The 16820-nt window shown below is 38.4% G+C and overlaps 2 protein-coding genes across 2 annotated transcripts; both read left to right on the top strand.

The window, feature by feature from the left end:
- Positions 1-3034: 3034 nt before the first annotated feature.
- LOC110710812 lies at positions 3035-3346 on the top strand. Its single transcript, XM_021889154.1, has one exon. The coding sequence runs from the start codon at positions 3035-3037 to the stop codon at positions 3344-3346; it is 312 nt and encodes a 103-aa protein (XP_021744846.1).
- A 2485-nt stretch (positions 3347-5831) lies between these two features.
- Positions 5832-6791, top strand: LOC110710811 (uncharacterized mitochondrial protein AtMg00810-like). Its single transcript, XM_021889153.1, has 3 exons — positions 5832-6024; positions 6124-6247; positions 6407-6791. The coding sequence occupies exons 1-3, from the start codon at positions 5832-5834 to the stop codon at positions 6789-6791; spliced, it is 702 nt and encodes a 233-aa protein (XP_021744845.1).
- The last annotated feature ends 10029 nt before the right edge of the window (positions 6792-16820 follow it).

Below are 16820 nucleotides of genomic sequence, written 5' to 3'. Positions count from 1 at the left end.
CATGGACCAACCAAACTGGATTGGCTGTTTTCTTAAAATAAGTTTTCAAAAACAGAGAGAAGAGAAAATAAATTAAAACTATCCGCAACACTAAACCTTCCACACTTTCACTTCATTCGATTATGATTCGACGTGAAAGGTACGCATCACTGGGTTTGGCTTTGGGGAGACACAAATGGGTGTCTACAAGTTGAAACAAGAACCGAGATGTTGGTTTGCAAAGCTAGTATCGGCCTTGAAAGGGTATAGCTTCTTACAATCTTACTCTGATTATTCTCTATTCACTTATACTAAAGGCAATGTTCAAATTAATGTCTTAGTATATGTTGATGATCTTATTATCTCTGTTAATCATTCCGCTGCACTTGTTGGTTTCAAGGCCTATCTTAGTGATTGTTTCAAAATGAAGGATCTTGGTCCTTTAAAGTATTTCTTGGGCATAGAAGTTGCTCGTAGTGCCTCAATTATTTTTTTGTGTTAACGAAAGTATACTTTGGATATTATTTCTGAGTCAGTTTTATTGGGGGCAAAGCCGAGTGGGTTCCCCATGAAGCAAAACCACAAGCTCGGTCGAGCCACAGGCGAGTTTTTGGCGGATCTGGAGGTGTATCGTAGGCTTGTTGGCCGTTTAATCTACCTTGCAGTCACTAGACCTGATTTAGCATACTATTCATATCTTGTTTCAATTTATGCAAGAGTCGCGCAGTGAACATTGAGAAGCAGCTCTTCGTGTCGTTCGTTATTTAAAAGGTACCCCGGGTCAAGGTATCTTGTTGAGTGCAGATAGTGATATCACCTTACAAGGGTGGTGTGATTCGGATTGGGAGGCTTATCCTCTTACTCGTCGTTCTATTACAGGCTGGTTGGTGTTTTAGGGCATTCGCCTATCTCTTGGAAGACTAAAAAGCAACCCACTGTGGCAACGTCCTCTTAAGAGGTCGGATATATATCCATGTCGGCAGTTACTTGTGAGCTTAAGTGTCTTAAGGGTTTGTTGTTAAGTTTGGGTGTGCAGCATCCAAAGGCAATCAAATTATTTTGTGATAGTCAATCTGCTTTGCATATAGCAAAGAATTCTGTTTTTCATGAAGAAACCAAACACATTGAAGTTAATTATCATTTTGTTCGGGATGCGATTGTTGAAGGCTTGATTTCTCCTTCCTATGTTCCTACTACTTCTCTATTGGACGATATATTCACAAAGGCTTTTGGGAAAGCACAGTTTGACTATCTTCTCTCTATGTTGGGCATTTATGACACACGTGCTCCAACTTAAGGGGGGTATTGGGATATATTTTGTGATATTTTGGGTAGTTATCTTTTCTATTGTTTCCTAATCCCTAGTTGCTTAAGTTAAGGTAATTCTAGGTTAGCTTTGTATATATATTGGTTTTAGTTGATTAATGAAGGGTATGTAAGCCATAAGTTTATACGAATTCTTCAATCTTGCAATAGAATTTTGATTCTTAATGGTAGTGATTGTGATAGTGTACTTATTGCTGGTCAATTAGAATATAAAATTATTTTTCTTGTTAAAATGAACTCAGATTTTAGATAGGAGTTAAAAGAAAGCAGAGGTGACGATTGGGGTCGCTGTTCATCCTAGGCGACGCAAGGGGTGGGGGCGGGGTGGCTGATTGGTTCGTTTAGGCCTTAGGTAGGGCGGGGATGGGTTGTGTTTTTTCTTTATTTTTTATCTTACAAAAATAAAATAAACCTACTAAATGGTGACATGTGGAAACTAACCTAGAAAAACCGATTACCAAAACAACCCAACCGCTTAGGGATTGTTAAAAGAAGATTAGGGTAAAAGGTGGGATTATTTGGAATAATCGAAAGTGGGATTATTAATAGAAGATATTGCAAAGGTTAGATTATTAATTTCCATTTTTCTAATAAAATAAGAGGAGAATTATTCAATAATTAGATAGATATACAAAGTTTGATTTGTAAACCATTATATAAAATTAATAAATTATAGAAATAATTTGGGGGAAAAATGATTTCAATAACATGAAGAACATTTAAAGAGAAACAATTTAGACTGCAAATAATTTTACCCAAAACAACGAGAGGAGAATTATTCATTAACTAGATGAATAAACAAAGTTTAGTTCATTAGAAAAAATATTTATAGAAAAAATCAGGAAAAAAATTTTGAATTCAAGAACATTAGAAGAGAGGAAAATCGAACCAAAAAAAAAGGAAAAATGGAAACTAATAATCCCACCTTTGGGTTTTTGCTCCAAACAATCCCACCTTTTCGAAATCCCAAAACAATCCCACCTTTAACCCCCATCTGCTCAAAACAAGCCTTTTACCGGTTTGTAAAATTGGTAACCTATTTTAGAAGGTAACTTGCCACGTGTCACCTTCTTATTGGTTTTTTTAAAAAAAATAATAAAATAAAGATTAATTAGAAAATGAATAACTTATCGTCTTCCCTCTTCCCCAAGTACCTCCCTGTTGGAGCTCCCCCTCTTCTTGCTAGACCCAGCCACCCTGCCGGAGCTCCCCTCCCCACGCCAAGCCTAATCGCCCTTCCCCATCCTTGCCAGCCCTACTCCTTTAAAGGAATTAACAACCACCCTACCCCCAACCTTGGCGCTGCCTTGGAATGTCGACGCTATCTCCCATTGTACCTACGACTGTGATCAAAATTGAAGCTAGTCCTTTTGAACAAATTCAATGTCGTATTTGTCTCTGTTATAATATATTCTTGTATATATCTCTATGTTAGTTAAGTGTATAATTAGATTATATCCTTTCCTAGTTTATTAGTGTAATCATAGCCTTAGATTGCTATTGTAATGTGTATATAATATTTGCACAGCTAATGAAAATGATCAACGGTCAATCTCTTTTATGGTATCAGATTAGGGTTTCAATCTTAGCTCATATTCTCCTTAACAACTCGCCCAGGTCCCTTTCTTCTTCTTCTTCTTCTTCTTCTTCTTCTTCTTCTTCTTCTTCTTCTTCTTCTTCTTCTTTTTCTTCTTCTTCTTTTCCGATCTTCTTCCGCTGCATAATAACCATGGCCGAATCAAAATATCACCCTGCCTTGACTATTACCAACGTCAAGTCTCTTATTCCAATAACTTTAGATGCCGACCATGGGATATATCACTCTTGGGCTGCCCTTTTCAAGGTCCTTGTTAGGGTTCATGACCTCTCCCACCACATCATACCTCCTACGGAGGCAAAAGAACGAGCAGAATATGAATCTTCTAAAGCAGCAGACCTCGCTTTTTGGAAGCGTTTGGATGCTGCAGTGCTTAATTGGATATACAACTCAATCTCCCCTGCTCTTCTCACGACTATTCTTCTCAAAGATGACACGGCTTAAGGTTTCTGGGCTCGTCTCCAGTCTATGTTCCAAGACAATAAAGCTTCTCATGCTTCACATCTCGAACAAGAACTTGCCGAACTTGACTTTGAGAACTTCTCTTCAATTGACGGGTATTGTAATCACATCAAATCCCTTGCCGATTGTCTTGCAGATGTTGATGATCCAATTCCCGACACCGCCTCATTCTGAAAATGACAGCCGGACTCCTCGAGGCATACACCGGAACCGTGGATATTCAAAATCAAGAGCCCCTTCCTACTTTTGAGAGTTGTCGATCTCGTTTGAAGTTTGCCGAGCGGACTATCAAAAACCGCTTGGCAAAGGAGGGTGGGTCCTCCAAACCTCTGACGGCCTTAGTCTCCACCACCGGCGGGCAGCAGAACTCTGAGTCTTTGGTGCAATCCTCTGCCCAAAGGTCTAATTTCAAGACTGGAAAATAGAAGAAACATAATTCAAAGAATTCTGGGAAGCCGCATAATTCAAATGGCTTAGCCCAACAGCAGCAGCCTTATTAGCAAGGCCCATCCCCTTGGCCTTCATAGAACATGTGGTTGGCTCAGTGGCCTAACCCTCATTGTCCGTACTTGGCAGCCTCGTGGGCTCCAAGACCTTCTGCATCCTCTTCTGCCAGCTCTTAGCCAAGTGGGTCGGGAATATTGGGCCAGCACCCTCAGGCCTACAGCGCCATAAATCCATCCCAAACCGACATTGAGGCAGACAAGCATATGCTTGCAAATTTGGGTAAAACAGATAGCAACTATTATATGGACACTGGTGCAACGGCTCATATGACGGCGAACCAAGGTATTATTTCATCTTATATTGATTCGAGCATTAAAAATCGTCACATTGTTGTTGGTAGTGGTGACTTAATTCCAATTATTAGTCATGGTAACACTAATTTGCCTTCCCCATACCCTCCATTTACCTAAAAACAACGTTTTACATGCTCCAAAATTAATAAAGAACCTAATATTTGTTCGTAAATTTACCACCGATAACATGGTTTCCATTTCCTTTGATCCTTATGGCTTTTCTGTGCATGATTTACAAACGGGAGCCAAACTAATGACATGTGACAGTACCGATGACTTATATCCTCTATTTCCACCTACTCAAGCCAGCTCCTCCGTCAATCAGTCAAATTTCACTACACTTTCATCTGATCTGATCTTTGGCATAGGCGCCTAAGACATCCCGGAGATGTCATCCTTAGATCCTTAAGTAGTCAAAATTTTATTGATTGTAATAAGGCTTGTAACTCTTTTCGTTCTTCTTGTCCTCTTGGAAAACTATCTAAATTTCCTTTTAATGATTCTATGTCACACACTACTTTTCCTTTTGATATTATTCATAGTGATTTGTGGACCTCCCATATTACTAGTTCTTCTGGTCATTGCTATAATATATTGTTGCTTAATGATTACAGTAAATTTTTATTGACCTATCCTATTGCTAAGAAATCCCAAGTCAAACACTTATTTCAATCTTTTCATAAGATAGTCCAAACTCAATTTGAGCGTAACATTAAGACTTTTCAATGTGATAATGGTACAGAGTATGTTAATGGAACCCTTACAGAATTCTTTAATAATCATGGCATGCTCTATCGTCTCTCTTGTCCTCACACATCCCCTCAAAATGGAAAAGCCGAACGCCACATAAAATCTATTAATAACATCATTCAGACCCTTCTTGCTCATGCATCCTTGCCTCACTCATTTTGGCATCATGCTTTAGAAATGGCAACTTATCTCTTAAACATTCTTCCAACCAAAGTCTTAGGCTATAAATCTCCTACTCAAGTTTTATACAACCTGATCCAATTTACTAGGAATTATGTATCTTCGGGTTCTTATGTTTTCCTCTTTTTCCTACCATTTCTATTCATAAGTTGCAAGAACGGTCCACCCCATGTGTCTAACTTGGGCCCGCTCCAAGTTATCGAGGTTCAAAGTGTTATGATTTATCAAATGGTTAAATCATTATTTGTCGCCATGTGAAAACTATCGAAAATGAATTTCCGTTTTCTAAAATTCATAAGCCAAATTATAGTGATTATGATCTTTTGGATGAAAATCCATTTAATCACCAACCCCATTTGCATACCACGACTCCACCTCCTGCCCAGCCCACTCCTCAAGTGCAGCCTGCTTCCCCTTTCAACTCGTCTGGGCCTTCTCAATTTGGCCTAGCTTCTCCCTCTATCTCTCCCTCACCTGGTACTGTCACAGCCCAGTCCGGACATCGACACACTCCTCACCTTGGGCCTCTTTCCCCTGACAGCCCACCAGACACTTCCTCACGAAGTCCTAGACATTCGTTCACTACCTTCCCCTCTCCTAGCCCTCAACCTGACAGCCTCACCACTCCACATCTCCATCACTACCCCATAGACCCACCAGACATCCACCAAATGACCACCCGTGCCAAAGCCGCCATTACAAAGCCTAACCCCAAGTACTTTTCCAACCTAAACACGATGACCACTAGTACTATATCACCTATTCTAAAGGACCCGGTTAGTGTTATTCGTGACCCAAATTGGAAAAATTCTATGTTAGACGAATATAATGCTCTTATTGATAATCATACATGGGATTTTGTTCCTCGGCCTCCTAATGTGAATGTTATTCTCTCTATGTGGATATTTTGTCATAAACAAAATTCTGATGGTTATTTTGAGCGGTATAAGGCTCGTCTTGTAGGTGATGGCAAGGCACATTAGCAGGGTATTGATTGTAATGAGACTTTTATTCCGGTTGTTAAACCAGCAACTATTCGTACTGTTCTTAGCATTGTTATTTCTCACTCATGGTCGATCCATCAGTTGGATGTCAAGAATGCTTTTCTGCATGGTTATCTTAACGAGACAGTCTATATGCATCAGCCTATGGGGTTTTGTGACAAAAGTCACCCTGATCATGTGTGTCTACTACGGAAATCCCTATATGGCCTCAAATAGGCTCCTCGTGCCTAGTATCAGCGGTTTGCAGATTTTGTTACTTCTATTGGATTTACTAACAGTAAATCTGGTAATTCTCTTTTTATCTACAGACAGGGGTCTAATACTGCTTATATTCTGTTATATGTTGATGATATCATTCTTACAACATCTTCTAACCCTCTACAGACACACTTTATGGGTCTCATGAGCTCTGAATTTGCAATGAAGGACTTAGGTCCTTTGAGTTTTTTCTTGGGCATTGCTGTGTCTCGGAATGATGATGGTATGTTCTTGTCTCAGAAACAGTATGCTTCTTCTATCATTGACAGGGCCAGTATGTCCAACTGTAGTCCTTGTCCTACCCCTGTTGACACCAAATCAAAACTTAGTGCCACTCATGATGCTCCATATGATGATCCCACTAAGTACAGGAGTCTTGCAGGTGCTCTTCAGTACCTGACTTTTACCAGACCCGATATTTCATATGATGTTTAGCAGGTTTGTCTTCACATGCATGATCCGCGCAATGCGCATATGGGTGCCTTAAAGCGTATTTTGCGCTACTTACAAGGTACATTGTCTTTTGGTTTGCTCTGTATAAGTCTTCTATTGACAGTCTTGTTTCTTAAACTGGTGCGGATTAGGGAGGATGCCCCGACACCAGGCGATCTAATTCAGGTTATTGTGTATTTTTAAGGGATAATTTGATTTCCTGGTCTTCTAAACGGCAACCTACATTGTCTAAATCTAGTGCATGCAGAAGCCGAGTATCGTGGGGTTGCTAATGTAGTGTCTAATTCTTGTTGGATCAGGAATTTGTTGCTTGAGCTTTTCTTGCATATTCGAAAAGCAACTATAGTTAATTGTGACAATGTGAGTGTCATCTACCTCTCAGGAAATCCAGTGCAACATCAATGCATGAAACATATTGAGATGATGGACATTCATTTTGTTTGTGAGAAAGTCGCAAAGGGCGAGGTACGAGTTTTATATGTTCCCTCTCGATATCAGATTGCCGACATATTTGCGAAGGGACTTCCACGAGTTTTTTTTGATGACTTCCGTGCCAGTCTTTGTGTGTGTGATTCTCCCGCTACGACTGTGGGGGAGTGTTAGAATATATGTTAATATATTCTTGTATATATCTCTATGTTAGTTATGTGTATAATTAGAGTATATCGATCCTTTCCTAGTTTGTTAGCATAATCATAGCCTTAGATTTCTATTGTAATGTGTATATAATATTTGCACAGCTAATGAAAATGATCAACGATCAATCTCTTTTAGTCTCAAAACTAGGTTAAGTCTCGTGCCAGGCACGTTCATAATTAAATGTACAAGAAATAAATAATAAATAATGGTGTTAATTCAACAATAATTTATCCAAAAAAAATTATTTGTTACAAAATAACTTGAATTTTAATTAGTTTATACCAATACCAAATATGTAAAGGTTATTGAATTGAATTGTATAAGGGTCTGTTCACTTTAGCTTAATTTCAGTTCAGTTCAGCTCCAATTAATTCAGCTCATTTCAGCTCCTAATTTCCTTCTCTCATAAAATATTCACTTAAGCTCTAATCAGTTCTGTTAAGCTCCAATCAGTTTAATTTAGTTCAGTTCATCTGCTAATTTCCATATCCCATAAAATATTCAGTTCAGTCCAGTTCAGTTAAGCTCTAATCAGTTCAGTTCAGTTAAGCTCAATTCAGTAAATGTGAACAGGCCCTTAGAAGCTATAAAATTTTATATAAGAAAATTAAAAAATTAGCTTAGGCTGGTACCCATATACGAACTCATATACATTTGTCCTTAATAAAATTGTTAACATATATACTTTGATCGGCATAATATGAAAATTAAGGGGATGTTCTCTTATGTTGAAATTCAGTTCAGTTAAGCTTAGTTCAGTTCAGTTCAGTTCAGCTCCTAATTTCCTTCTCTTATAAAATATTCATTTCAGTTCAATTCAGCTCATTTCAGTTCAGTTCAATTCAGTTCAGCTGAGTTCAGTCAATGAGAACAGGCCCTTAGTCAATTCAACCAAAATTATATCAATCTTGAAAAGGATCTAAATTGGAATCGAATTGGCATATGAAATTCAATAATCAACTTTTCAAATATGTCTTTAGTGAGTAGTAGGGGTTTTTATTTTTTAAATAATCACATAAATATTTAGAATAATTAGGTTTAATTTTCCATTTATAAAGTATACTATAACAAAATTATTTTGTTCTTATAAACGTTATGTATAATTTTAAGATTAATACAAAGTATGCTACTGTATACACCCATTTGTGTCTCCCAAAAACCAAACCCAGTGATGAGTATCTTTCGCGTCGAATCATAATCGAATGAAGTGAAAGTGTGGAAAGTCTAGTGTTGCGGATAGTTTTAATTTCTTTTCTCTTCTATCTGTTTTTGAAAACTTATTTTAAGAAAACAGCCAATCCAGTTTGGTTGGTCCATGATATGGGTCCAATAATAGTGTAGTTGGATAGGGCTTTACAAGAGCTTTCCAACGATATATTATAAGCCCAATTCCGGTGAATATTGAGGAAGTTATGGCCTAATTACTAAACTGGGCCCGGTTTGAGCCTTATGTGCGGCCCAATGATCTAGGGGAGGGCCTAATATGGATTTATCATTCCTAATGCAATTAGGAATGGTTTTAGTCTTCTAGATTCTTCTAGAAGGTTCTTTTCATTCCTAATTCAATTAGCATTGATAAATTGACTTTTGTTGACTTTTTCAGAGTATTAATTAGAAACAAAGAGTTTTTTGAGGAAAATACGATTTTATCCTCCTGCACGGCAATTTCTATCTGATTTTAAGAAAACGCGTGAATTTCTAAGTCAGCGCCAAATGTCAGCTGTAGCGACTGACACTACGCTTGGCGCCTGGCGCCAATCTTAGCGTCTGGCGTTAAGGTCAGCGTCTGGCGCCAACTTAGTTTTTTGCGTCAGAACTCTGTTTTTTGATATTTTATCTTTTGGCTGATTTTCTTTATAAATAACGTCGTAAAAACTCCGTTTTGATTCACCAACTCTCATCAAGATTTTCTTGATTACTCTCTCTCTCTTTTTTCTAAACTAGCCTTTTCACAAATATAAAAATTCCGCATTCATTAGCACTAGGATCACCTAGCCATATTCGAAGTTGCCTTCGCCCTAGACGTGAAAGGTTTAATTTCTGAGGGTTTGGTCCCAAATCTCTATTTTAATTATTTAATTTAATTGTTTGTTTATTATTTTCGTTGAAGTTACTAACGCGTGTATTTTGTCATTAGAAAGAGATACGAGGCATCAAAGTAAGTTCTTTAATGGTTTTTATTGATGTTATGATGTAGAAATCATGCTTAGATTGTTATTATGATATTCCTAGTATCATGTCTAGGGTAACTTTAATTTTAAATATGATTGTTATGATTCCTTTTATTTTCTTCCTAATATTTATGATTGTTAGTATCATGTTAGGGCTATATATTTGATCTTTATTGTTTAGTGACATGCTAGGGTTTGTTATTAATCTTGTTAGTATCATGCCTAGGGTCATGTTATTATTATGCTTTAACATGATTATTATGATTATGATTATTATAATTATTATTATGATGATTATTATTTTGATTATTATTATGATTATTTTGATTATAATTTATTATTATTATGTTGCTTTATATTTATTATTATTGCTTGATCACGCCTTTTTATGCATGTTTAAAGGGAATTTGTACTTGTAATCACGCTTAATAAGATAATTAATAATCTTATTTAGGGTTAATCTGATTATAATTCAAGTGATCGCCAATAATAGTTTTATTTGTGCATTAAATTAAACCAACATAGATAAACAGGTTTAGGGTTAATCCTATTGATTGCATGTTAATCAGAAAGCGCACATGAATACGATCAGAATAAAGTAGATGCCTATTATTAGGGCAGGTTCAATCTCTTTTAGGTTGGATTTGTACCTTCATCCCCGAACCCTATTTGGTTCAAGACCTTATGGAGTTGACGATCTCTAGGATCGTTAAGGGGTGTAACCTTCACCCTGTGAACGGTTTACAAGTTCCTAAAAAAACTTGTTGGCGACTCTTTTGCTCTATCTTCTTTCCCTTTGGACGCCACCGTAGTTTAGCGTATGATCACAGTGGGGTTCAAGCTAGGGATTAAATCTTGAAATATTCCCTACAGTTTTTGGCGACTCCACTGGGGAGGATTTCTATTTTAATTCCTGAATTTGTTTCGGAAATGATTTAGAATGAGTGGATGAGACTCGTAACGTTCTAAGTATTTCATGTGCGTAATTTTGATTAACATTATTGTCATATGCATAAAAAATATCTCATTAGAAAGACCATCCGTAATGAGTTAAAACATAGGATTTTACACGTAGAAAATTTGAGGAATATCTTTCACAACTAGGACAGAAATAACACTGCGCGAAAACTGGAAAATTTTATCGAGCACAGAAAGCTGCTGAGGCATGTAGGAATTAGCGTCAGCGAACAGAATATTAGCGCCAGACTTTTAACTGTAGCGCCAGACGACAGTTCTGTCGCCAGGCGCTACAGCTAAAACTTGGCGCCAATCTCTGTTTGCTGGCGCCAAATTCTTCCAATATCGAGCCAGAAATATGCGTTCTAATTTCAACCAGTTTTTCGTATTGTTTGCTCGATCCTACTTCCTGATTGAGTTTTTCTCACTTTTCTGAAACCCATATGTGTTCTACATATGGACATAACCCTCTGGGAATTCATGCTCCATCTACCTAATTGAACGCTCTAAGCAATAAAGGGTACATCCGAGAATGTTGAATTCACCAAACCATTGAAGCGAGTTTTTTCTAAAACTAGCGGTGTCCCATCCACTCGCGCCAACCCTTCACGGTTAGGATTCCGCGCGGTGCATCCGGACAATTAACCATGGACCCTCTATTGACTAAACCATATCCCGAACTTTAGAGAGCTAGAACCATGGTTAGGTTGCAAACTCATTGCATCATATTGTGCCTACTTGACTAATTGTGCATTATTTGTTGTGCATATACTATGTTTTCTTAACCGTTTGTTTGACTTGTGTTGAGATAAAATAAATTAATGACTTAAAGAACTTTGCCTAATTAATTAAATAATTAATTAATTAATTTGAATAAATAAAGTCTAATATTTTAATCAGAATTGACCTAGTACGACTTTAGGCATGCCCCTGTTGATTAATAACACCGAAAACAGTCTCAGATTGAAGCTCCAGCATTGGCGCCAAAGTCTGAACTGTAGTGCCACTCTGTGGAGTGTGGCGCCTGGCGACAGCTCTGTCTTCTGGCGCTACACTGCAAAGAGAGACGCTAGTCCTGTCGTTTTGACGACAGTTCGGATTATTGATCGAGTCATCATCTAGTGTCTAATTAACTAGTTTGCTAATTAATTCGGTTAATTTTCGCTGTCAACAGTACTTGGTTGAGTCATTAATTGAGTTTAGGCACTAAGTCCCGTGGTCTTACACAAGAGTCCAAATATGTCACTTACACTCAACGCACACACCAATACACATACTTTGACCATGTCTAAGAGAGTCTTGTGTGCGCGTTTTTTCTGTCATTTTTTTTGGGGAGTAAGTCGGATATTAATCCTCCAATTTAAAAACTATACTTAGTTCCCTAAAAATATACACATTATTTTGCCTAAAAAATATGCACCCATTTTTTAATTTTTTCCTCTTTTAAAAACCGTAAAGTCAAGTCGATTCGAGTCAAGTAATTAAAACGCAAATTGGTTTAAATTACAACGCGTGGTCAAGAAAGGAAGGACGGTTAATCAAAGACAACCTTTTCGTACAAGTCCAACTTTTCGACAAACCCATAGCTCGTAAAAGGAAAGCTAGGACAATAATGGCAACACAAGAAGAAGTCAATGAGCTTAGGAACAACCTGGTTACCATGACTGAGGCACTGAAGCTCCTCACACTTAAGATTGATGACCCCGTGAAGCAACAACAGATGGACCTCATGCAAGAGAGTCTAAGCAAGCTATCTAGCGACTACAAGTTTCAAGGGCTTACTTCACAAGGGGTCTCGGTGGACAAAGATCTTCTTCCGGAGAAGTTCAATGCCAACGACATCCTGAAATTCAAAGCAACTGATAACCCTTATTTTCATTTAAGAGCCTTCAAAACAATAATGAGTATTAAGGGTATCGATAAGAAGGTGTTCCCCTCTCTGTTCTCACTATCTCTCGAGACCGTTTGCCAATAATGGTTCTTTTCTCTCGAAAAAGAAAAGACCTCCACCTGGGAATCCATAGCAAACGCTTTCGTTGATAGGTACAAATGCAACATTCAAGTTGAGACTGACCATAGGGAGCTTGAAATCCTCAAGCAGAAAGAAAACGAAGGCTTCACCTCTTTCTTTATTAAATGGAGAGAAACCTCAGCTAAGATGATCGAGGTGCCGAGTGAAAAAGAGTCTGTAAGGTTGTTCATCAAAAACCTTCAAGAAAAATATTCCAAGCATCTCAAGTATTAAAACAATCTCCATACCTTCAAGGCTGTCTACGACATTGAGATCAATATTGAAGACGACTTGGCTAAGTTAAAAGCTGCCAACAATAACTCCAACAGTGGCTGGAAAGGAAAGAAGAACAACAACCCTTCTTCTTCCAAAACCACCCACTCAAACAACGTTAGCACTTTTAACCTAGGTGAAGTCCTTGCTATGAACAATCAAAGACAAAAGAAGCCATTTAGGAGGAACTTTACTCCTATTGGCATGAGTTATGACACCGCATTCGATCGATTAAATGCAAAAGGTCTTATAACTCCTATTGGACCATTTGGGGACCCACCAATCGAAAAGAGGTCGGCTAATTGGAACCCCAATGCACATTGCAAGTACCATCAAGGTAGGGGTCATCTCACCGAAAACTGTTGGAAGCTTAAGGAAGCTATCCAAGACTTAATCGATAACAACAAGCTACCATTTCCCCCTGTCAGTAAGAAGCCAAGTATTGATAATGCACCTCTCGCTCATGCCTTAGCTATCTCTGATGAGGAAAACGAGGTTGACCCCTCGTCTCTCATTAAACCTGTCAAGGAAATCCATGCCATCGAAGAAGAGGAGGAGATCTTTTTCGACGCCATGGATAACCTTCCAGAACTAGCAAATAAAGAAGACATACAATCGTTCACACTGTCTATGATGGAAGGATCGCATTTGCTACCTGAAACTCTAAAAGCTATAAAGAAACTTCAAAAGAAATATGACGATGTTCCACTCCCGAAAGATGAACCCAAGAGAGAATTCACACCCATGAGAACGACTTATGAGGTAAAGTATTTTCCTTTACGAGTCACTGAAAACCCCAAGAAGAGTAATAGAATTTACACTCCAATTGGGATCCCATATGCACAAATGTCCGAAATGCTCTCCGAGAGTGGCGAGATCAAACCTCTCGAACCGAGACCATTTGAATCATTGAAAAGGACGGATAGATATTACTGTCAGTATCATCAATCAAGGGGTCATACTATCGAAAACTGTTTTAAATTCAAGGATTTTATTCAGAAAATGATTGATGAAAAGAAACTAGTCCAAGTTTAACAAGAAGACGATGCAACCATTAATGGAGTTTAGGAGAATGATGAAGAAGACGTCTATTTAAAAGACATAGTAGGATCTCCACCTTCTGTGTCATAAGCCATGGATGACTTTTGGGCTGAAGAAGACTCATCGATAGATGTCCTCACAAGATCCGGGAGAATGTAAACTTTCGTTTCAACACAACCCATGCCAACCACACAACAAGTTCCCATACCTATCATTGAAGACAACGATATCGTCAAGCAGTTTAAGAAAACAAAAGTTGAGATGAACGTATGGAAACTTTTGGCGACATCCCGAGAACATAGGTTGGCTGTAATGAATGCCTTGGATAAAACAGGGATAGATTCTGACACCACTCCTGAGGGGTTGGCCAACTTCCTCACGAGTGATCTTCCTAGTCCAATCAGTTTGATCACCTTTTCTGATAAAGATTTACCTCCAAAAGGTGACAAACATCACAAGGCATTAAACCTTACGGTGGTCTGTAAGAGAATGAACGTCCCTATGACTCTTGTAGACAATGGATCGGCCATCAACGTCTGTCCACTTAGAACTGCAAGGATGTTAGGCATAAGGGATGAAGATTTAACTCCGTCTACACAAGGAATAAGGGCCTACGACAACACTCGTCGTCAAGCTCTTGGTAAAATTACTATGAATGTAACGGCGGGAGCGATAGAACATGCTATTACTTTCCAAGTAGTTGACATTAAAGCTTCGTTCAATCTACTGTTAGGACGCCCTTGGCTTCATGACCTAAAGGTCGTCCCCTCATCTCTCCACCAACAAGTAAAAGTTATAGTTGGGGGAATTCCTATCACCATCGATGCTTCACCCATGAGAATCAAGTGTATAGAAAATCCCATAATTAACATGGAGCACGACGAAGATGATGAAGAATTATGGGGCTTTAACGAAGAGGTCTCCTTAATCCAGGAGGATGAAAGGAGCCCTCTTTGCCATGACCCCCATTCCAACATAATTGTAAATTCTATCCTAAAGAAACAAGGACATTTTCCTGGGATGACCCTAGGAAAGAAGAAGGGAATAGAAAAATCACTGGAGTCACCTGGCCTCCCTATGTTAGACACTTTTGGACTTGGTTTTGAACCGACTCGGAAAGATCTCAAGCGAGCCCAAGAAAAATCAAAGGCACGTAGAGACGCTCGCACTCAAAAGAAAGCAGTCCCAATGGATCAGTACCCTCTTACACTTAATGGTCAATTTATAAAAGAAGGAGAGGACTATCCATGTCATGAATTTCCCGAGCCATTTGTTGTAAACGACATAAGGCAACCGGGATTTGAGATTTTCTTGGATTGTTATTTCACAGATGAAATCCCAACTCTTGTCCATAAGGAGAAAGCACCCCCATGATTTGACTTTAACGTCATTGGATTACTATTTGGGCGAGAAAAGAATGAGCCAACTTACAGAGAGGATAACTCCTCGCTCATTCAAACAGTCTTACAAAGCGAAAGCATCGATCCCTCGAAGCTAATCACTCCAGCTGAAGGATCACTACAAGGGTGGCGCAAGACTATCAAGGTGACTACTCCAAGTGGAAGAAGAATATCCATCACGACAGGGCAAGGACCAATGTTTGAAGAGTCGTTTGAGTCAGAGTCTGAGTCGGAGTCTCTCCCTATAGAGTCGTCTAGGTCTTTAGTAGTAGCACCTCTTCCCTCTATTTCTTCTCCTAGAATAGTTAGTGATCAAGTCCCTGAGGACATATCACTCTTTGATGTAATGATCTCAGAGTATAATAATATTTCTTCTTCTCCTTATTTCTTGTGTTCTTCTCTGACCAAAGATGACGAGCATTGCTTAACTAACAATGAAAAAGACAAAGAATTTATTAAAGCAATGGAAACACTCGAAAAGAAAACACCGATAATTGAAGAAACTGAGACGGTTAATATCTCAAATGATTCAACCAATAAAAGAGAAGTTAAAATCGGACTAACACTTAACGAACAAGAAAGAACCGATTTAATTAACTTACTTAGAGAATTTATCGATGTATTTTCCTGGTCATACGAAAATATGCCAAGCATTAATAGAGAAATAGCTCAACACACTATACCACTAATTCCAGGAATGAAACCTGTAAAACAAAATTTACGTCGAATGAAACCCGACGTAGCTCTTAAAATAAAAGAAGTCCAAAAACAAATAACTACAGGTTTATTTCATCAAGGTATCTAAATACCCTAAATGGGTCGCCAACATCGTCCCAATTCCGAAAAAGATGGAAAGGTAAGAATGTGTGTCGACTATCGAGATCTAAATAAGACAAGTCCAAAGGACGACTTCCCTTTACCACACATCGATATTCTGGTAGATAACACGGCGAATCACGCGCTTCTCTCGTTCATGGACGGATACGCAGGTTACAATCAGATTCTTATGGCAGAAGAAGACATGGAGAAAACAACCTTCATAACACCATGGGGCACTTACTGCTACACGGTAATGCCATTCAGGTTGAAAAACGAGGGTGCTACTTACAAACGTGCAGCAACTGCCTTACTCCATGACATGATGCATAAAGAAGTTGAAGTATACGTCGACGACATGATTGTGAAATCAAAAGACCGTCAAGGCCATCAAATAGCCTTAAGGAAATTCTTCGAAAGGCTAAGAAAATATAATATGAGGTTGAACCCATCTAAGTGTGCTTTTGGAGTCACCTCAGGCAAGCTTTTGGGTTATGTCATAAGCTCTAGAGGAATAGAGATAGACCCAACCAAGATTAAAGCAATCATGTCAATGCCACCGCCCAAAACTGAGAAACAGATTCGAGGATTTATTGGCCGGTTGCAATACATAAGTAGGTTCATATCGAAATTGACGACGATATGTGAACCAATCTTTAAGAAACTTAAGAAGAATGTACCAGTAATATGGGATGAAGAGTGT

Source organism: Chenopodium quinoa, unplaced genomic scaffold (assembly GCF_001683475.1).
Source record: "Chenopodium quinoa cultivar QQ74 unplaced genomic scaffold, ASM168347v1, whole genome shotgun sequence".
Classification (NCBI taxonomy): domain Eukaryota; kingdom Viridiplantae; phylum Streptophyta; class Magnoliopsida; order Caryophyllales; family Amaranthaceae; genus Chenopodium; species Chenopodium quinoa.
The sequence above is the reverse complement of the archived record's forward strand: the minus strand, read 5'-3'. Positions and strand labels throughout refer to the sequence as shown.

Bases quoted from the DNA above. Each gene is read 5' to 3' on its own strand.
- LOC110710811 (XM_021889153.1), top strand. From the start codon at position 5,832: ATGACCACTAGTACTATATCACCTATTCTAAAGGACCCGGTTAGTGTT. The intron at 6,025-6,123 runs GTTATTTTGAGC...TTGTTAAACCAG, and splicing joins TCATAAACAAAATTCTGATG to CAACTATTCGTACTGTTCTT. The intron at 6,248-6,406 runs GTTTTGTGACAA...TTTTATCTACAG, and splicing joins TATATGCATCAGCCTATGGG to ACAGGGGTCTAATACTGCTT.
- LOC110710812 (XM_021889154.1), top strand. From the start codon at position 3,035: ATGGCCGAATCAAAATATCACCCTGCCTTGACTATTACCAACGTCAAG.